This window comes from Desmodus rotundus, chromosome 7 (assembly GCF_022682495.2).
Source record: "Desmodus rotundus isolate HL8 chromosome 7, HLdesRot8A.1, whole genome shotgun sequence".
NCBI classification, from domain to species: Eukaryota; Metazoa; Chordata; class Mammalia; order Chiroptera; family Phyllostomidae; genus Desmodus; species Desmodus rotundus.
In genome coordinates this window covers 17,092,640-17,112,912 of record NC_071393.1, presented here as the reverse complement: position 1 = coordinate 17,112,912, position 20,273 = coordinate 17,092,640, and the positions used below count along the sequence as shown (strand labels likewise).

Here is a 20,273-nt window from a genome sequence, read left to right as displayed (position 1 = left end):
CATTTCCCCAATGACTCCTTACCGGTTCAGGTTCCCACTGAGTACCATTAATATAGTATAAGTAAATCTCATTAATTCAGGTCCTACCACCTTGGAATTCATAATAATTTGGACAGGGGCTGGACTGAAGTTTATCTTTGCATGATCTATGAAAAAAGGATTTGCTACACAAATTAATAGAGTAACAAGATCTCAGGAGGGCTCTTTAAACAGTTCAGAAGTGTTTTAGAGCAATTCAGAAGCATTCATTTGCATATAATTATTATGCTAATTACAAATCATTCTTATCTATTCATTAAAGCAGATTCCCAAAGGACCACTAATTGTCAGTAACTTGTTGGCCTAGTTTCTGTTACTGAATGTACCTCAGAGGAACAAAACTGCATTAAAAATATTCTCTAATTCAGCCTTCTCATTAATCCTTACTGGCTTTCCACCAACAAATCCTAAAAGCTGAATTTTTAAACTTCATTGAGAACAGAGAAATACAATCAAACCTACACACCCAAACAGAACACTTTTTTGTAATCTTTCTAGCCTCACTGAGACCCCAAAAAGAGATCTGGAGTGGGGCAGGGGTGTGAGTGGGGGTGAGCCCGGAGGGCAGGGAAGAGGGGCAGGAGATGTCAACAGAACTCGGTGCTAAACGGGGGCCACAGCCTAGGGCATGGCTGGGCTAGAGCTCAGCCAAGCCAGTCCCCTCTTCCATTTCTCTGCATCACAGCAGACGCCAGCTACCACGGTCATGTTCACCTAAGCAGACCTCCAAAGATTTGGAAGGTTAAAAATTAATAGAAAGAGAAAGAAATTGGGATCTCAGCTATGAAGAGAGGTTACAATCCAAAGTCTGACATGACAGACTCCACATTCCCCAAACAAGCAGGAAAACCAAATACTTCTGCTCCAGATGAGGTGGGCAGGTGAAGCAAAAAGGAGAAAGTCCTTGGAGGATAGAAACGGGGGTTCCTAGACAGCCCAAGATGGTGGGCTACTCTTCAGGGAAGGACCCAAACCAGGCTCATCCAAACCAGGGGAACACTGGTTTGGGTAAGCCAGTGTTTCATGCACAAATATTCAACACATTTATTTCTGTAATAGTATATTCATTATTACTATGTTTATAGATTTATACATCACTTAAAAATGAACATATATCTTGACACCAATGAAATAAGTTTTAACATTAACAAGTCAATTAAGCTAAAGGTGCTTGTTAAACATTATTTTATTTTTTTTAATATTTTATTTATTTCAGAGAGGGGAAGGGAGGGAGAGAGAAACATTAATGTGTGGTTGCCTCTTGCTCGCCCCCTACTGGGGACCTGGCCTGCACCTAGGCATGTACCCTGACTGGGAATCGAACTGGTGACCCTTTGCTTTGTAGTCCAGGGCTCAATCCACTAAGCCACACCAGCCAGAGCCATTATTTATTTTAAAATTAAATTGCAAATGTCTGAAATGTAAGTAATATGTTTAGGAAAAGTTTTATTTAACACAAAATGTCTTTATTTCCTTAAATAAAAGTAGATTATAGAACATAGCACATCAAACTCCTTTAACTAAAATGAGGGGTAAGGGGGTTGGGAGGGAATGTCCTATTTAAAATTCACAGGTTGAGCCCTCTCCAGTAAAATCTCCATGTTGGTTAAGGATCTGGCCTTCAGACAAAGAAGCTCCCAAGTCCCAGGACCCCATCTAACCCATAGCACTAATTTAACAAACATTAAATAGGACATAATTGCACGGAAAGAAATAAACATTTTTTTAACAGCAAAAGCAAAATCCAGTAATTATTATTATTGCTACTATTTCTGGAGAACTTCCTTCAGAAAAGGGCCAGTACTTAGATGCTGCTCTGTTGATACCCAGGCTAACCCTAATACTTTACTGCAAAAAAAAAAAAAAAAAAAAAGTGTTATAATTTACACTTTATCATTGATAAGACCCAAGTACTTAAAGGGATCTCAGCCCAAAGAGCCTTCCCTAGGAAAGAGTTTACATCATTGAAAAGGGGCTTTTATAAGATGCACTAAACAAACTCTATTGGAGCCGTTTATGTGAATTTCTTTTAAAATATCTGCCATTAGTTGCTGACAAAAACATTTTCTAACTTACCAGAGAATTTACCCCAGCCAGGAACTGGAGCAATTCTCCAAACACCCTACCAATTCCTCCACCCTATTTTTTTACTTTTAAAAGATGGAAGAGATTAGAAATAAACACTAAGTTAATAATGGGTCTGGGGTTCTAGTGAAAAGGTGTTTTTCTGCAAAATATGTTTGTACACACACACTTTTAAGAAAACCTTAAAAAATCCTCGCTAAGAATTACGAAAGCACGAAATAAGCAATGTGTTATTATCCCCACAAGAGGGCACTGCCATCCAACTATGTCTTCAAATATATGGGACATTCCATTCTCTAAATCCACTTACTGATGCAAATATTGTAATTGTTCCGAAAATACTTGACCATGTAAGGCAGCAGAAGACAGTGGGAAACATTTTTACACTTCTTTTTAACAAGAACCAGGATAACATTTATTTATATCTTCTTTGAGGATGGAGGAAAACCCTCCGTGACTACTACAAAGGATCTTGACAATGGTTTGCTTCACAGCATAGCAAAGGCAAGATGAGAAGAGCATTTGGCAAGTGAAAATTTCTTAGGCAAAAACAAAACCACTACTACCTCAAAAGTTGTATTTGAGTTGTTTTGTTTTGTTCCTGAGTTCAAGGAGGCTCCTATTACAAGTTAGGAGCTGGGTCACAATTCTCACACTTTACTAAAAGAACTTTCGGGGCTCCGACACACACACACACACACACACACACAGACATGGGGCAAGTTACAAACTTCTAAGATAGAAATGAATGTCTAGGTTCATTTTAATGGCAAAAGGAAGAGGCACTCTACTAGACTGAGTGCCTGCTCACGCCACAAAGAACTTAAGACACATTTAGAAACCATGGGCTCTCCTTGGACTCACTGTGTCTCAGCCGCAGACTTAATAAACAAAAGCTCTTTTCAGGGCTGAAGACTGGGTAGCCACAGCACAGCTTTGAGGAGCAGAAAGCCCTTCTTAGGAAGTAAGCAGCAGCAGTTGGAACAAAAGTAACATCTTGAAATGCAGCAGCTTTCTGAAAGCTGTGAGAGAGAACTAGAGGCGCAGTCCATGCTGACTATTTAAGGTTATCATCTACTAAAGGTTAATTTAAAAGATCTATTAGGTTGACCCATTAAGAAAAGGTCATTTTCAAAGTTCAAATGCTGACAAATACTAACAATTTCACATAGTCTCATCTAATACTTAATTTTCCAGCCAGATTTCATCATATTTTTAATTTCAAGACAAAAAAACTAATCTTATAAAGATGATTTAGAAAGCATATTTAGAAAGCACATTTCTTTAAAATTAGGAAGTTTTTTTCGAAAGGTGGTGCAGGAAAGCATATGTTGCTAAGACTATCTATTCAAATGTGTAACATCTGGGCACTGTCTCACGGAGAGTCTGATCAAAGGAAGAGATATGCCTGAACCCTTCCTCTAGCACAGAAAACAAGGACTGCTTAAGGTGTGACCAAAACTTGTGCGCCTAAATAAATTAAACCAAGTTTCATCAGCTTTCCAAGGCTGACATTTGGGGAAAAGTTCTTTAAAGAGCAATAACTTTAAAACCATTCACACTCATGGTTTAAAACAATTAAAAAGTGTCAGGCTGTTCACCACTCAAATAACAGAATGGCAGTTCAAAGTGAAACCACCTCCACGAATGGAAAAGAAGCAAGTCTTACGCGTTCGCTTTCAGAAAATCAGGTCCTGCTTGTACCATTTCTGCTCTCAACTAAAACAGGACGTTGTTCTCTCTACCAAAACATACTCACCCAACAAATGGATCATATCAAAGAATGGTCAGCACTAGAAAGAATAAGCAAAAAAGCACAAACTTTAAGAGCCAATTCATTTTCTTTTACATCACAATCCTTAAAATGGTGATTGTGGGACTTCTACAGGAGGCTTAGTTGCACAGCTGAGACAAGCCCAACAATCCTATTACTGTCTTTTGACGTACAATTAAATTGGCAGGGGTTCTTTACTTAACAAAGTACAAAACTCCAAACCTCCCAGCCCTGGTTAGCCTTTGAACCCAGACTTTGGCTGCAGTCTGGAGCCCAGCACTGGTTTTTATCAGTTGAGAGAAGAAAGCCCTCTGGTGGAGGGGTGCTCAGCACTGCCGTGCTATATAAGCAACAGCTGGAGCAAAGGAACACCAAAGTCATTTAGAAACACTTTAACTGTTCACTGATTAAGAATCTTGCACTCTCTTCAAACAGATACAATTATTCCTTTATTTGGAAAAATAGTTACCATACCATCACAGAGCAAATACCAAGTCCTAAGAAATGCTTACTAGGTCTAAAAAAATGCAGGAGTGGTGTTCGCTGTAAGTACCCCACACCAAGACAACTTGGGGCCTGCAATCCTTTTATTACAACTGTGCATATGCAAATTGCAAACTGTACCAGAGTTCAGCAGTCATGGGAGGAGGTGACCAAAGGACTGATGAAAACTGTTATTCCGGGAGACTACAAAAGATGGATGGAAGAGCAGGCAGTTGCTGGTTTTAACTGAATTAAGAACGACTCCCAGCTCCCCTTCCACTGGTTACGTGGCTCAGGGATCGTTACCATGTTCCCCCCGGCTCCACTCCTTAGTAAAAATAAAGTTGAAGTGAGTGTTTTGGACTGTGGCCTCCAACTGAGGCAGGAGATAGTCAGGAAGGTGGAAACTCCAGAGGTGCCCCAGGGCTAAGGTAAAGGACAAGGACACAGGACAGAGACCCTGTTCTAAGACAGGTTGTTCCCACTTTCTAGAAAAGCACTGAATCATGGTGAATCACGAATGTACCTGTGCAGAAGATGCTACGTGACCCCTGCTTCATTATAATATATTAACATTGTGCGATCCCCTTCTCCAGTGGCCAATCAAGGAAAATCATGGGAGACCATATGCGCAGTAGTTTTTCAGTAATATAACTACTTGTGCATGAGTAATAAAAGCCCGCCAAAACTAGCCAGGAAATGTCCGCCCTGTAAGAATAGAATCCCTCCAGCCCTTGAGGTCAGTCTCTCTCTGCTCAGAGTTGGCCTGCTCCCATGTTCTGTGGAATGTCCTATCGCTTAATAAATCTGCTCTCTGTCTTTCTGCTATAAATTCCCTGTGTATTCGATTCAATTCTTTGTCTGTGATCACCAAGAACCTGGTTATCTGTGCCCACCTGAGACACAACTGAGATTCCTTCTGCTCCCAAATCCTAGGATACCCCTCTACACCCTTCATCACTGACAGTGCAGTACAGCACATCCCGAGTGAGCACGCACAGGAATCACAGGAATCATCGGGAGAGGGAGCGGGTTGGGGGAGATGGGAAGGGTGGGGGTGGTGGTGCTGGTGAGAAATTGCATTTCTAACAAGCTGCCTGTGGGCTGACCTTGCTTAATAGGAAAGGGACTCAAGCCTTTAGGCCTGAGTCGTAGACCTAATGATCCCCAGAGGGCCTCAAGGGACCTAAAAAGAATCTTAATTACCAAGGACTAATGGGCAGATCCAGCCCGAAACAGGGATTCACACAGGTGCAGACCCTGCCTGGTGGCCATGGTAGGGCTCTTCTCTAAAGGAGACCAAACAGGGGTGGAGAGGCTCCGTGAGCGGTGCTGAGTGGAGGTGATTCCAAGGACTGGCAGAGAGGATGAGACTGATCAGAAGCCCTTCCTCTCACTTGGGATCGCCTGTGTCCCCTGGAGAAGTAAGAAAAGAATTGTGCCCCATAAGTGGGGCCACACTTTGCTCCAGCAGCTCTTGCTGAAAAAGCTGCTCAGGACAACTGTTCTGCCAGAAAGAGATGACACAAAGCAGTCCAGAGTCCACCAGCAGTGATGACCCAAGGACCACAGGCCAGGGAAGAAGTCTGGCTGTGTGGGGCAGGCAGCAGGCGACTGTAGTGCTCAGAGCTCACAGTGTGAGACACTCCTCCCCATCACTCCCCCAGGGGGCATTTGTAAATGGAGAGGGAGCAGAAAAAAAGGATGGAGACTTGAGGTAAACATGACATGGCAATTATACTCAAGAGCAGGTAAGAAAGAGGGATGTGGTAGTAACAACTGGAGCTGAGGAGGCTTTAAAAAGAACAAGGAAGGAAGAGGTATGAATCAAACCTGAGCTTTACCAAATAAGAGGACCAGCTTTCTGAGTCACCGGCATTACAGGGCCCCTCGAGCTCTGCAGGGAAGTCCCCATGAAGGACCCCACCAATCAGAGCACACTGAGTACATCCTTTCAGTGACCCAGAAACAACACGGCACATGAGTTTTTCTAGCTTTTGTCTCTTCCTTTCAGGAATACCATCTTCAGTGAAACACCAGTACAAAATGGGGCAACTCTTGGTTGTGAAATGCTTCATTTGGGAAAAACCTTTCATCACAAATTAGTAAACTCTCACATACTAAAACATGAGGGAAAAAATCCATTCCCTCTTTAAACTTGCTGCATTTTATTATGAAATGCTTTAAATCTAAATCTCCCAAACAACTTAATACTTTTATATCATTAATGTTTGCTTATTAGTGACATTTAAAAAAACAGATGTTAAGCTAGATCAATTTTAAACATGTGGGCCTTACAAATTTGAATTAAACATTTCTGCTAAAAATAACCTTGGAAACTATAAGGTCACACAGGACTACAGAGGAAGCATACACTATAGAGGGAGGCTGAAACAATCCTTTCTGGTCACACATAAATACCTAAAAACGTGGTTCCAATTTCTTTCTTTAAAAAAAAAACCTGCTCATTTTCTTTCAAATTACTTCCAAAACCGAAGGTCTCTGATGTTAATCGTGTGTACACTTCAGCTTACACTTTAAAGAGTCTTCCTCTCCTGGGAAGTGACTTTTGTATACAAATCATGGAAAGCTACTTAGACAAAGTGCTGGAGATGATTAAAAGGGGCCAGACTCAGATTTATACCTTTAGAAAGAGCAGAAGCAGATGTTAGCGGACTCATTTGTGTATATTCTGGAAATGAGCTGAAGATATGCACGTGCATTTCATCAAGACATTTAATTAAAGAATTTGTGACTTTTTGTTGTCATTATGCATCTATGGCAACTTTAGAAATTACAAAACCTTTATATTTCGGTGTTTTCTGCTGGGTACCTTGACTCCTGTTACAATTTGTTCGAAAACACGTTTCAGTCTGACAGAAAGACATGCTCATGCAGAAATGACGAAATGTTCAGAGCGCAAGCCCCTCATACACACTTCACCACCTACAATTAGTAGAAGAAGGACCTAAAGTAGCACTTTCTTCATTTACTGCTTGAATAACAAAACCTTCAGTCCTTTCCAACCTTCTTTCCTGTAGCACCACAGAAGAAAAAACCTGCACATTCTCTGTGACACGCCAAGCCTTTACTGAAAGCTCACTCCACACCAGGTTCAATACAGAGCACCTTGCTGGGTCCTGGCAACACAGAAACGAGGAGTACGGTGCGGCTAGGCCGCCAACAGGCACTCGATTTCCTGGGGAAGCCTTTTCAGGAGCGACACCTGGGCTACATTTGGAAGGCGGTAAGGGTCGGAGCAAGGGCGTGCGCCCCACTGGGCACTGTGCTCAGTGGCCGCTTCAACGTCCAGCAGAAGGAGCCTTACTTCTTAAAGGGCAATACAGCGCCTCTTACCCCGACATAGGAAATCTGTTTAGTTTTGTGGACAAAAGAAATTGGGTGGGGATATTTATACAGAAATCCCAGGCTGCTTAGCTTGTTTCATTAGAACACTGACGTACCTTCTAGAAAATTACAGAGAATAATGGCTATACAAACAGTCCCAATCAGACTTTCCATAAATCATCAACAAAAAACGCCGAAGAACTATATATTTAAATATGTATGACTTCTGTAGCATAGTACTCAGGGTCACACTGACAGATTTCCACAATAAATCCGGTTCCTAGAGTTACTGTGACCATGTTTCCCTTCCATTATGTAAATACGCATAGCATCTCCCCAAGTATCCAGTCACACTGAGGGTCTAATCACACCCCTTCTATGCATGGTGAAGCACAGTTCTTAAGCATGACCAAAAAAACAGCAAGTCTATGACAGAGCGGTATACAAGCTGTCTGACACCAGCAACCCGGCAGAGTTAAACCCTAGCAGTCATCAACAATCACTCTGAATTACAATGTTTAGGGCTGCGTCTGCATTAAAACCACCTGCAGTGACAGAAAACCCCCACCAGGTGGGGTTAAGGGATTCAAGCATCACTTCCAACTTCTAGGTTTCTTGACCTCCCAACTATTTCACCTTTGTCCTGATTCGGAGGGAGACTTGGTTACCGATCTTCTTAAAATTACTAAGTAACTATTTTTATTTCTTGTAAAGCAAGTAATAAGGAAAGAAATTCATTTAAGACTTTAGAAAAATTAGTTCATTCAAGAAAAATCAGAGTTCATTAAAAGCAAAATGCAAACCAATGAACTGAGACCGAGACTACACCCTGCAGGAGGAAGATGTCGCGGTGTGAATTTTGAGTTGCCACATGTTCAGGACGTCTTCCTACTGGAATTCCACCCGGCTCCCTTCACAGTTCCACAGCTCCCAATTCTAGTGCCACTTAAATCCTCGAGGAGCAAGTTTCAGGTACTAAATATTGACCGTTGGTATGGCAGACACACCTTAATATGAACCCCTCCCCCCACCCCACGAGTCACATTCTTGCATCATCACCTCCTCTGAGAACACCCAGAACCTGCGACGTGTCTCTAACAGGTGATGACGAAGATGACGGTTCTCATCCCTTCCGTTAGGTTACATTTCATGGCCACTAAATCTGTGGTAATTTTTCACGCAGCAAGAGAAAACCAACACAGTCAGTGAGACGAGGACATCCCTCAATCCACTACACACACCTCGGCCAGACCTCAACTCTTCCACCTGCTCCCTAGCCATCCAGCTCCCCCCCATTCACAAAGGAATCGCTACTACCACGGTCTTATACACACAGTATTCCTGACCATCTATATGTAAGTAAGTGCACGCAGATATTTTCTCCCTTTTACAGTATTACAAACGTATTATAAACACCCTTCTTCACCTTCATCCCTCCACATCATCTTGGAAAAGATTCCTTATCAGTACGAATACAGCTCACTCCCTTTCCATGACTGCACTGAACTCCATCACATGGGCCAACCACGTTTTCTATCAGTTCCCCATCGATGGAGACATTTAGCCTTCATACTGTCTCTAATCACACCGAAGAGGATCAATTTCTAGAAGTGGAATTTCTCTGGGTCCAAGGACACGCACATTTGTAATTCTGCTACTCAAGCGGTAGTGACTTACACCCCCTCAGGCAGAGCAGGCAATGTATGTGAGTGCCTGTTTCCTCACCCCTTGCCAATCCAGCTGTTACCAAACTGCCTTTCAATTAATTTTATACAAATTCTTCACTCATATAGGTTAGTTTCACCATTACCATCAAGCTCATCCTTAAAAAATATTTAGGAGGTGCCCACTCTGTGGAAAGGGGATGGGTTCCTGGATACAGAGAACAAGCAAGACACACGCATGAAATGAACAAGAGCTGAAATTCAGCAGAGGGGAAGACTGTTTCCAACAAGGGTGAAGTCTCCCTGGAGGAAGTGAAAACTGACCCAGGTTCTACAGGACACACATGTGGACAGAGAGGAGGGAGTCCCAGAAGAGGCCGGGACAAGCAGCCCACCAGCACAGAAAACCCACGACACGGTGCGTGGCAGACCAGTTTGAGAAGAGGAAGACTGTGCTCAGCTCAGGTGGCGGCTCAAAGAGTGACAAAGCAGGGCCGTAGTCCGGAAGGAATCAAGAGAAAGTGGAAAGAACACTGGATTGAGAGTTAGAATTTCCAGTTTTGGCATTAGCTAAATCATCTCGAGAAAAACTAGTTTATCTGGATTTCATTTCCTCACTTGGAAAACAGAGAGGTTAGCCCTGAGACCAAACTGTCTGCAGCTGCAGGACTGTGTGTTCGAAGTAAACCTTGTGGTGAGGGCTACACTGGGGAGGGGCACAACGGGAGCGCCCCAGCCCCGTGTTCCGGGTGCTCCATCCGGACAGCACGAGTAGGCGCACGGAACGGGCGCAGTGTGAGAGCAACCAGGCCTCGGTAGCCACGGTTCCCTTCAACTCCAGAAATTACCCCAGCTTTCCCCTCAGTGTTGGATGACGACTTGAACCTTCACTTCTGTTGTACCTGCCCACAATTCCTTCACTGATTTAACACACGTTCACAAGTACACACTACATCTCAGGCGTTCTAGGAGTTGGGGAGACAGTGGTTAAGAGTACAGTGATTCTTCCCTCTGGAGTTCAACGTCTATTTGGAAGGCAGAGAGAAAAAGAAACAAGTTTGTAAGATGTCAGAGAACGAGTAAGAGGGGAAAGTGCAGCAATGAGGGTGGGGGTGCACTGCTTCACCCAACAAAACCCTCGATCCTCACATCAGGACTCTTCCATCGGTGTCCGCACACTTCAGTCCTCACAGAGCCTCTGTTCTCTATCTAGGCCCTGCAGCACTCCGGCCCGCACGCGCCTCTCCCTGTGTTAACTGCTTCACTGCCCGCAGACCTCTGGAGGGCGCTACGTTATCGGTCTCGGACGGCTACGGCTATGCAGACAGCACAGACTGCACAGCCGCTAAAGACAGGCTCACTGCCACGACAACTCTGCCGTTTTAGAGTTTCAGGTATGATCTTAACGCTTCCTTTTCCCAAGACCGTGGACTAGAATTTTCAAGAACATAAAAAAGCAGAATCAAATGAACAAATTAACTCAAGAGAAAACCAAACTGGATTTGGTAAACAGTAAGGATGGCCAGGTGGTCCAGGTGTCTGCCACGGAAGCTAACCTAAGACAAACATTAACATGAACTAGGCAAGGGGAGCACATGGTGTGGAACGGGAAGGGAGAGTCAGTGCAACTGTCTTTTGCCAGCAGAGTGAACAGGTGAGAAAGCGCAGAAGAAAAGGGCGACCCACAGTCCCCGGCCCACTAGGGCTCTTGCCCACCTCCTGGCTGGAATGGATGCTGGACCCTATACCCTACCCTGCCCCCGCCAGTAGCTCACTGCTCTGCTCCTCCACCTCAATCCAGGCTTAAAAACCGTCAAGGGTACCCTCGCCTCCCACCACACAGAGCTCCCCTCTCCTTTTACAGCAGAAAATGTACACGCTGCGGTTCTTATTTTACTATTAAAAAATCTGAGAATTTCCTACACGACATCAGCTGTACTTTTAGAACCACGGCTGAGAAAACAGAGACCGAAAGCTACGGTGACACAAACGCTCACTGCAGCACTACTTACAACAGCGGAAAGGTGGAAACCCCGCTGCTCGACAGTGGGTGAATGGGCAAACAAAGCGTGGCTTGTCCGCACACTGAACTATTTATTATTTATTCAGCCATAAGGAATGAAGTAATGGCACATGAAACATGGATGAACTTTGAAAACATGCTGAAGTCAAAGAAGGCAAACAGAGAAGGCCACATATTGTTATGATTCCATTTATATGAAATATCCAGAATAGGTAAATCCAGAGACAGAAAACAGATTAGTGGCAGCCCAAGGTTGAGGGGAGAGGGCAGGAGGGAGTAACTGTTTACGGGTCCAGAGTGTCCATTTGGGATGATGAAAATGTTCCAGAACTAGATGGTAGTAATGGTTGCACAACACTGTGAATGTGCCAAATGCCACAGAACGGTACATTTTAAAATGGTTAAAATAGTAAATTTTGTTATGTGTATTTTATCACAATAAAAAAAGGTACTGTGAATCCAAGAAACTGAAAAAAAATTGTGTCTTACTATTTCTAAAATGTAACTTGGAAAACAGGAACCATGGACACTGAAAGACAAAACCACACACACACACACACACACACACGTGTGAACACTCACTCCCCAAACAACGCCTGGTGCGAACACAGATGCCCAGAACTCCCGCACAGCTATAGCTGACACTGTGACAACAATGGCAAACAATTATTACACTGGGCACTCATGTTTAATCCTGTGAGACAATGAGCTTCGTTTCACACAAGATAAAACAGGCACAGAGGCTAAGGCACTTGCCCAAGAGTGAAGAGCTGGCAGGTAGCAAAACCACAGAGTTTGAATGTGAAGCCAACCAGTTTCAGAATGTATGTTCTTAGTCCCAGCTCCATGGACTCACAAGGCACCGTCTCCTCACCTGGGCCCAATCCATGCTCTCTTTCACTACCTACCTACCCCAAACATCATTCCACAGAGAAGCACCTGCTCAGCCTTTGCACTCGCAGTGCCTCCCACCCGAAGCCTCTCTCATGTCCTGCTGTCGTGCTTCCATGAACAGCACCGCCTTCCCTCCTCTCTGCAGGTTTTGCTGTAGTGGAAGGAAGGGGGCCGAGGGCTCCGGGGCTCTTCCCAATCCTCCTTTACTATTCTTACAACTTGCACTGGTGCTGCAAACACTGACTCAGAGCCCATTTTCGCCAGAGAAGAACAACAAAGAACTACCTTTACACCCCCTAGCAAAACCATACGTGCCTTGTGCACTGGAGAACAACACAGAACGCTGTTCTCTATGAGCCACGAGAACGAACCATTTCGTTTGGCCAGCACAACTTTTTAAAACACTGACAATACAGCCTGAATGACTTCCCCGGCCACCCAATCCCAGTGTGCCACCTGCAGCCTGGTACTACCGGGACCTGCTGCTCCAGCCATGTAAGCTGCCCTGACCCTGCCACTAGCTGGCCGGCGCGTTACTCACTCCCAGTGACTTTCTCCCTGTCACCACTCTTACATGTGCAAGTCACGGCTGGAGAAGACACGGAGAGACGGAGAAGGGCCAGACGGGAATTGTTTTCCTCAGAATACACATTTTACTTCTGAGGACAGAGAGTCCTACATAATTTCGACGGCAGAAGCAGCTCTGAAATTGAAATGGCTTCAAATCATAGCACAATTGAAACTTAAAATCTCCTATGACAAGGATCCTGCATCGGTGCTCCCAAGTACTTCTAATCAGGAAGGGGACCTAGCCTAGAAGAACAGGACCCAGCCTAGCAAAGGGGCAGAGCTGGGAGGCCCAACAACCCCAGTGATTTCTGAGAAAAGATCAGAGACTTTGTTTCAGGAAGCTTACACTCAAATTTCAACAGCAAAGTGAGACATTTAGTATTTGAGTTATTTCTGTTCAGCTTATAACAATGTTCAGGTTCAGGGAAGAAACACCAAAAATGAATGGAAAGGCTATGAAATGAAATGTTAACTGAACATGTTGTGCTTACCATGACAGAACAAGGGGTGTCACTCATTTAAAAGCTTTAGCTTTCTCTAGACTAGCAAGCAGAGGGTCACGGGCTGTCTTTACCATGTGACAAGTCCACAGCTGTGCACTGCAAAGCCACAGCAGCACCCAGTCAGGGGTGTCCAACCTGTGGCCCACGGGCCACACTTGGCCCAGGATGGCTATGAATGTGGCCCAACACAAAATCATAACCTTTTTTTTGCTCATGAGATTCATTATTATTTACATATTTAATATGTGGTCCAAGACAAAGCTTCTTCCAGTGTGGCCCAGAGACACCAAAACGCCAGACACCTCCGGAAGCAGTGAGTTATTATTTACAAACAGTGGCAAATAGAAGGGCCCTAATTTGGGACAGGGAGGTGGTAAAATAAAGGTTTAAATACTCTTAAAAAACATTTTTTATTAAGTCAAAAGCCTAAAGTACAAACATTTACATCTAGTAAGAATCAAAACAGAAAGCTACAAAACTGTTAAATTGAGATGTTCTACCATCAACCATTTCCCACAAATGACAATTTTAGGCTAACCTAAGTTACTGAAAATTTGTATGAAAGTCAAATTTTTGCTTTCTTAATCTATTGTAAAATACTGCCCCTTCCCACCCCCCACCCATGTAAAGTAACCTCTACATATCTCAGGTACGCTGAGATTCTTAAAGGTTCTAGTGCAAAGGTGAAATCCACGCAAAAACAAACCACCTCCTCTCTAATCCTCTGGTCTTTTTGCTGCAGTCCCAGGCCTAAGCTCTAGGTTCACTTCAGTGTATAAATGTAGGCCACACAAAGAAAGGAAGAAAATAGTTCTTAGATGTAAGAGGTAGCAACAGGTTAAAATGTCATTGAGCAGTACATAGTACTTACTGATGGTTCAACTTGACTTTGATCTGCAATATCTATGTGGACAATTTCAACAGTTTTCCATGTATTTGGATCTAAACCATGTACCTATAAATGACAAAGAGAAATGAACAAAACAAAGCACAGACTAGTGTTAGGCAAAACTATTATAGTTATATATAATCTTTACCTTATGTCTCGCAGAGCACACTATGAGGTATAAAAAATCCAAATTGCTATTTAATTAAATTAGCCGCCAAAGTCTTGAGGGATCTAGAAATCTTTTGTTATCCCTTAAAACCCCAAATAACAAGGAGGTAGGTAGGTGAGGATGCTGCCAAATTAACAGAAATCTGTTAACAGTATTTTCTGGTAGTCCTTAAGAGATGATTTATTTAACAAAATGTCTGTGACCCACGTTTAACCCAAATAATACATGACAAAGTCCTCGTAACCTCCAAATTCCAAACACACATAAAGTGACATTAATAAGATTTCAAAAAGCTGCACTGTATGGTCTAAAACCTCTCCTGAATTTGATTACCCTAAAGCTATTCAGTTTCAGCAGGATGCGGACTCCTCTACACTTCATGCGGTCCAATCGTTTATTTCTGAAACCCCATCTATGAACCAATTACGAATTAAAAACTGCCAAAGATACACCCATTTGAAAGCTGAAAGATATCAAATCATTTCATTTAGACTCTGACTTTTAGAGTTACTATGAAAAAAACAACATGAAACGTCAAGTGATCACCTGGATTAAAAACTCAAGTCAAAATACTAATTATAATCCAAAAGTTCTATTAATTGAGCCAATCACATAAAAGCACAGTAAAAATGGACATTTACTAAAATTAACATTGACTACTTCTCCCATACAACAATGTATCCTAAGGTTGGAACAGCAGTTCCTAACTGGACACCAGAAAAAGATTGCTGGGCCCCATCCCCAGAAATTCTAAGTAGGTATGGGAGGGGACCTGAGAATGTGCATTTCTAACAAGTTCCCAGATGCTGCTGCTGGTCTGGGGACCATGCTTTTGAGAACCACTGGTCCAAGGGCATCGCCCTACACCAGATGCCCTCCCAAGTTCCCTGACAGACCTTACCAAAAGTTAATGACTACAATGAGTCTTAACTGATTTTTTTGAAATTTATTTTAGAGATTAATGTGCACCAACTTGTAAAAATCAGGAACTTTTCAACATTTTTTTACATTATCCAATGTACCTTCTCCCTCATTTTGGCCATTTCTCTGACATCAACCCACATCCCAGCAAAGTGGAATGAAGGTGAAAATTAAAGCAATCAATTCTGCTACGGAGAGCAGCTCTGGCAAATTCACAGAGATGAAAAGATAAAAAAATCTAAGATTTAATGGCTAACGTTGGTTTGGGGATTCTCGGAGAATTGTTTCTCCACGCTCTCACTGTCTCAGACAAAGACAGCTGCTGATAGAAACAGCAACCTCACCCAAGCCCACTCCCACACTCAGGCGAGGGGAATGGTCAGGAAAGCCCAGTTGTTTCTGGTTGCTCGCTTGCTTCACTGCAATCCGACACACCCTTGGGTGGCCACGTACTAGCCTAACACAGGCAGCATCGTTCTGGTGGTGACAGGATGGACTAAGGTATTCCCATTTCTAGGGGCTTCTCCACTGAAAGCCCAAAGGTGAAACTTACATTTTCTAATGTTCCCAAGTCTGGTTTGTGCCATGTTTCAATTTTAATGAAGAAATCATCTTTCATATATTCATTCTGCAGAAAACACAACAGTAAAATGACAGTGATCTTTCAGCAGTTCTTTGGGGCCCATGTCTGCGGGAGCCTCCCCCAGCATGAGCATCCATGCCTTTGACTCTACAAGCCTGATCCTCAAATGACAAAGAATCATTAGCTACCTATTTTTATAGACTTGTCAGGCAAACCAAATGCTACATGCTTTTAAATAATTCAAACAACCCTACTTGTTATGCAGCATACAGGGCTAATATTAAAGAAGCTGTGAGATTTGGTAATAAGCAAATCTGGCACTCAAAGGGAAGTAGCAGAAGCAAAATAAAGTCAAGAGGGAGATTTTGAGACAAGGCTGGAACAAGCCCATTAACCCTGGGAACATGCGGTGGAGCGCAGGCCGCTGGAAGAAGCATAGGGAAGGACCCATGCAGTGGTGAGCAGTTTTAATAAAAAAGCAAGGACTGGCTGAAAATAGTTACTATATAAAGCAAAGCGTAAAGATGAAGAGTATGTGACATAAAAACAGTTTTACTCACCGTTACAACTGAGACATAGTGGACAGGTAGGCAATAAAAGGGGGAAAATTTCAGAATATTAATTGAAGTCAAAACAATCTGTCACAGTATTTAATGTCACAAGATTAAACTACCAGAAAATAGTACATTTAATAGTTTACATCTGCAAAGCACAATTTCTACACGAGCCACACTGTAGGATACTTCAGATTATGGAGTGAGTAATCTAATTTTAAAACAAGGCTAAAAGGAATAATGAATGACACAAGAGCAAAACCACAATTTATAACAGTAATTTAACAAACAACAAAAAACTGTTTCAGGAGGCTGCCATGTCCCTCCCCTATAACGTGGCAACATAAGTGAACTACTGTTAGAAGTACACCTTCTGAGTGTGGATCATCTTTCTTTAAGGTTTCCATACAGCATACCTCAGAGACACTGCGGTGGGTTCTACACCACCACAATAAAGTGAACATTGCAACAAAGCTAGTCGTCATCTTTTTGCTGGTGGAGGCTCTTGCCTTCACTTTGTAAAAAAGACAACATCTGTGAAGGGCAATAAAAATGAAGCGCAATAAAACAAGGTATGCTTCTTCTTGTTCCTTTCATTTGCTTACCCCTGGAGCCTGTGCAGTGAGCAATAACCTCAAGGTGCTGTCATCTGGGAGTGAACCCATGCCCCTCATAAATGTCTGGGGGAGCGGGGCGGGGAGGAACCCAATGCAACCTCTTCTCTGCCACAGTCAGTGCAGTGTCTACCCGAGAACCCACAAAGAGGCCCGCTCCTTCTCACAGGTGGACTGCTGGGAACCAGGCTTACTTGTTCTACAGTAGGGATATGCGTTCCAGGCTTTCTCGTGAAATACCAAGGAGCCCTCAGGAGCAATCATCCTCACGAATGCAGGAACTTTGCTGCGAGGAGAGAAATATTGGATATATTTTCAACAGCACCATCACTTCTTTTTTGGCATCTCTCACACTGCTTCAAAGAGTATTGTAATCAAAGTGATTATGTTCTAAGTTTCATGTACTCAACAGACTGTTATCGACAGTTTTATCCTCACTGCCAAAGTAATCGAGTACAAAATGAATGTACAAACAACAAAATAATTATGGTATGTTTAACCACATACAGCATTTTTTAAAAAAGAGAAGCAATTCTTCCCTGTGGGCTTCTGACCTACCTCCCTAATGTGAAACCTCAGAGTTAACTGCAGCCACTCAACCTGCGCGTGATACATACAACACAGAAGTTCTCTCGTGCAGGTAAGACCACACTACACTGTTTCTTACTGTAAATGGAAGCCCCAGGATGAGAGTATTCCTGAGTGAAAGTCTTTTCACACATTTTACAGAAAAAACGTAAAGAATGACCAGAAAGGAAATATTAAAACATAACCAAGCATAAAATTTTGTAGGCTTTGGAGATGAACGTTCACTTGCTATCTCAAGAATCCTAAGATAATCAGGAAAGATCCTAACAGATAAAACAGGCAAAGGATGTCCAGACACATGACAAATAAAAACACAACTGGCTAACAAACAAGTGGACACATCAATCTTAACAATCTTCAAAAAATGCAAATGAAGCGACATGATCATTGTAAACCCTCATTCATCATGTAAAAGCAGTTTTACATGCACGGGCTTTTCACACAGGTCGGATTCAAACCACAGAATCACCACTTGGAAGATGTGTGACCTTGGGCATATTCCTTGGCTCTCTGAACCTCACGTGTTGAATGGAGTTTGTGTTACCTACTGACAGGACTCAATCAAACAGTATCTTGTAATGTGTTTAGTATACTGCGCAGTACAATGAGTGCTCAATAAATGGTAGCTACTGCTTCTTAATTATAAGCTGACATGGAGCTGGGTACTTTCACATGCCTTTCTTCACTTAAATCCTCTAATAACACCGTGAGGTAAGCATTCATACAACCAGCATTTAGGAAGCTATATAACTGTATGTGAAAACCACCTCCTCCAACTATAAGCCCTATTACATATATTTTTTTCATATCAGAGCTGCTTCTCTGAGAACTCTCAAGCACAACTTCGTTTCCTAAACCAAGAGAACAAACAAAGGAAATGTAGGACCCAGAATGGACTTCTGGCCCCATGATAAGAACAGCTGACCAGAGAGAGGTGTAGGAAGCCCACACCAGCCAGAGAGCTGTGAGGTTACGGAAGAGGCAACGTGAACAGGGCTTTTGTTGTCTCTCCAGAACAGAGAAGCGGGTCCATGATCGGAGCTTCCACTACTGTGGCAATTAAATCACCAGAAGAGCTGAAGGACTCCTATTACACATGGCAGTACAAGCGTGATCCCAAAGGCATAGGGATTTACCTGTGCCTTTACATCCTTAAAAGATACTAATGAAGGAGGGCTAATTCTCTGAGCACTTATTCTTTTCAAACTTTGGGAAGATTCATGCAAGGGGATAGAACTTCAGAAAAATGAAGCCAGGATAACTGAAAATAGTTATCACATTAAAAGTCAAATGATATCTAGCAGTTCAAATTATTTCTTCCATTATCTAAAATCCCTTTAAATGTGGGAGAGGTCTAATCAGAGTATAATGTAATGCATATGGGTAATTTATTTTTAATACAAACTACAAGACCACCAATCTCTCTGCGAATATTTATCAATTGTTCATTTGGTTAACTTAGAAAAAAGCAGGAAAAAAACTGTGTACTAGCTTAGAAACATATTTTAACACTATCCTATTTATTTCTAGGGTGCCCAATATTCTGAAAACCTTATTATTTATCAAAAGTGTAAAATTTGCTGATCCAAACAGAAGAAAATTGACAATCAGTCATTGAAGCCCCCAATAGCCAACTAGGCAACAAAGCTTTAACAGGTCTTCGCTTTGCTCCCAAATTGCCTACTATCTCACTCAGGGATGCTTTTTCCAAGACATGAGTTCTACTAATTCCCTTTAAGTTTTGACTTCGTACAACCAAACCTTTGAGCCAATTTTGTTTCAAATTTACCGGTTTTTTTACATTTAACATGAGAACGTCAACAAACACACACTTCTCTCTCAATGAATCTAAGTAACTGACTAAGCTTGGGGAAAATGAAGTGGAGTAAATAAAATTAAATTTCAATTCTATTTTTACAGGAGAGAAATTTTCATTAATGGTAAGTTTAATATAATCCTAATAAGGCAATTCAAGCGTGTACTGACTTATAGAACTGAGAGCAGAGCACATACAGTATTTTGCCACGTATGATGTGCTCCCACATATAGTGTGTACCCACGTTGTTTGTGTGTGTTAACCACAGGGTTATTATGCCCATTATCATACCTATGGTATAGAATCATTACACCCATGTATAATGCGCATCCTTATTTCCCCCTCAAAACTTTGGGCAAAAAAGTGCACGTTATACACAGCAAACTACGGTGCGTTGTGTGTGTGTGTTTTTTGTTTTTTTTTTTTACCTCAGTACCACTTAGGAAGTCACTTTAGTAAAATGAAGGAAATTCTGTTTTGGAAGCTTAGAGAGTCTCAGAAAAGGGACGTATGTTAACTGAGTTAACAGAACGGTGTTAGATTTTAAAAACAAATTAGGAAGGACATTCTTCCTTTTATTCTCCCAAACTATTCATGAAATGTGCTCTCATAACAAATCAATAGTGATAAAAGGGCTTACCTCAATGTAAACTTAATCTAAATTTCAGCTGTTAAAAGTCAGCCATGACATAATGCCCAAGAGTACAAAGGTTCTTTGCCAATACATAGCCTCCCCCCATCTGAAGGTTATTTAAT

At 42.3% G+C, this 20,273-nt stretch overlaps 1 protein-coding gene across 2 annotated transcripts in view; it reads right to left on the bottom strand.

The window, feature by feature from the left end:
* The window catches only part of PITPNB (phosphatidylinositol transfer protein beta), a 66,337-nt gene that overhangs the window by 27,489 nt on the left and 18,575 nt on the right, over positions 1–20,273 (bottom strand). For both annotated transcript variants that reach the window (XM_024567210.4, XM_024567209.3), the window contains exons 4-7: positions 17,308–17,399; positions 16,506–16,513; positions 15,916–15,990; positions 14,255–14,338 (exon numbers count right to left, since the gene is read on the bottom strand). In XM_024567210.4, the coding sequence (XP_024422978.1) occupies positions 14,255–14,338; positions 15,916–15,990; positions 16,506–16,513; positions 17,308–17,399 (259 nt within the window). The remainder of the gene's footprint in view (positions 1–14,254; positions 14,339–15,915; positions 15,991–16,505; positions 16,514–17,307; positions 17,400–20,273) is intronic.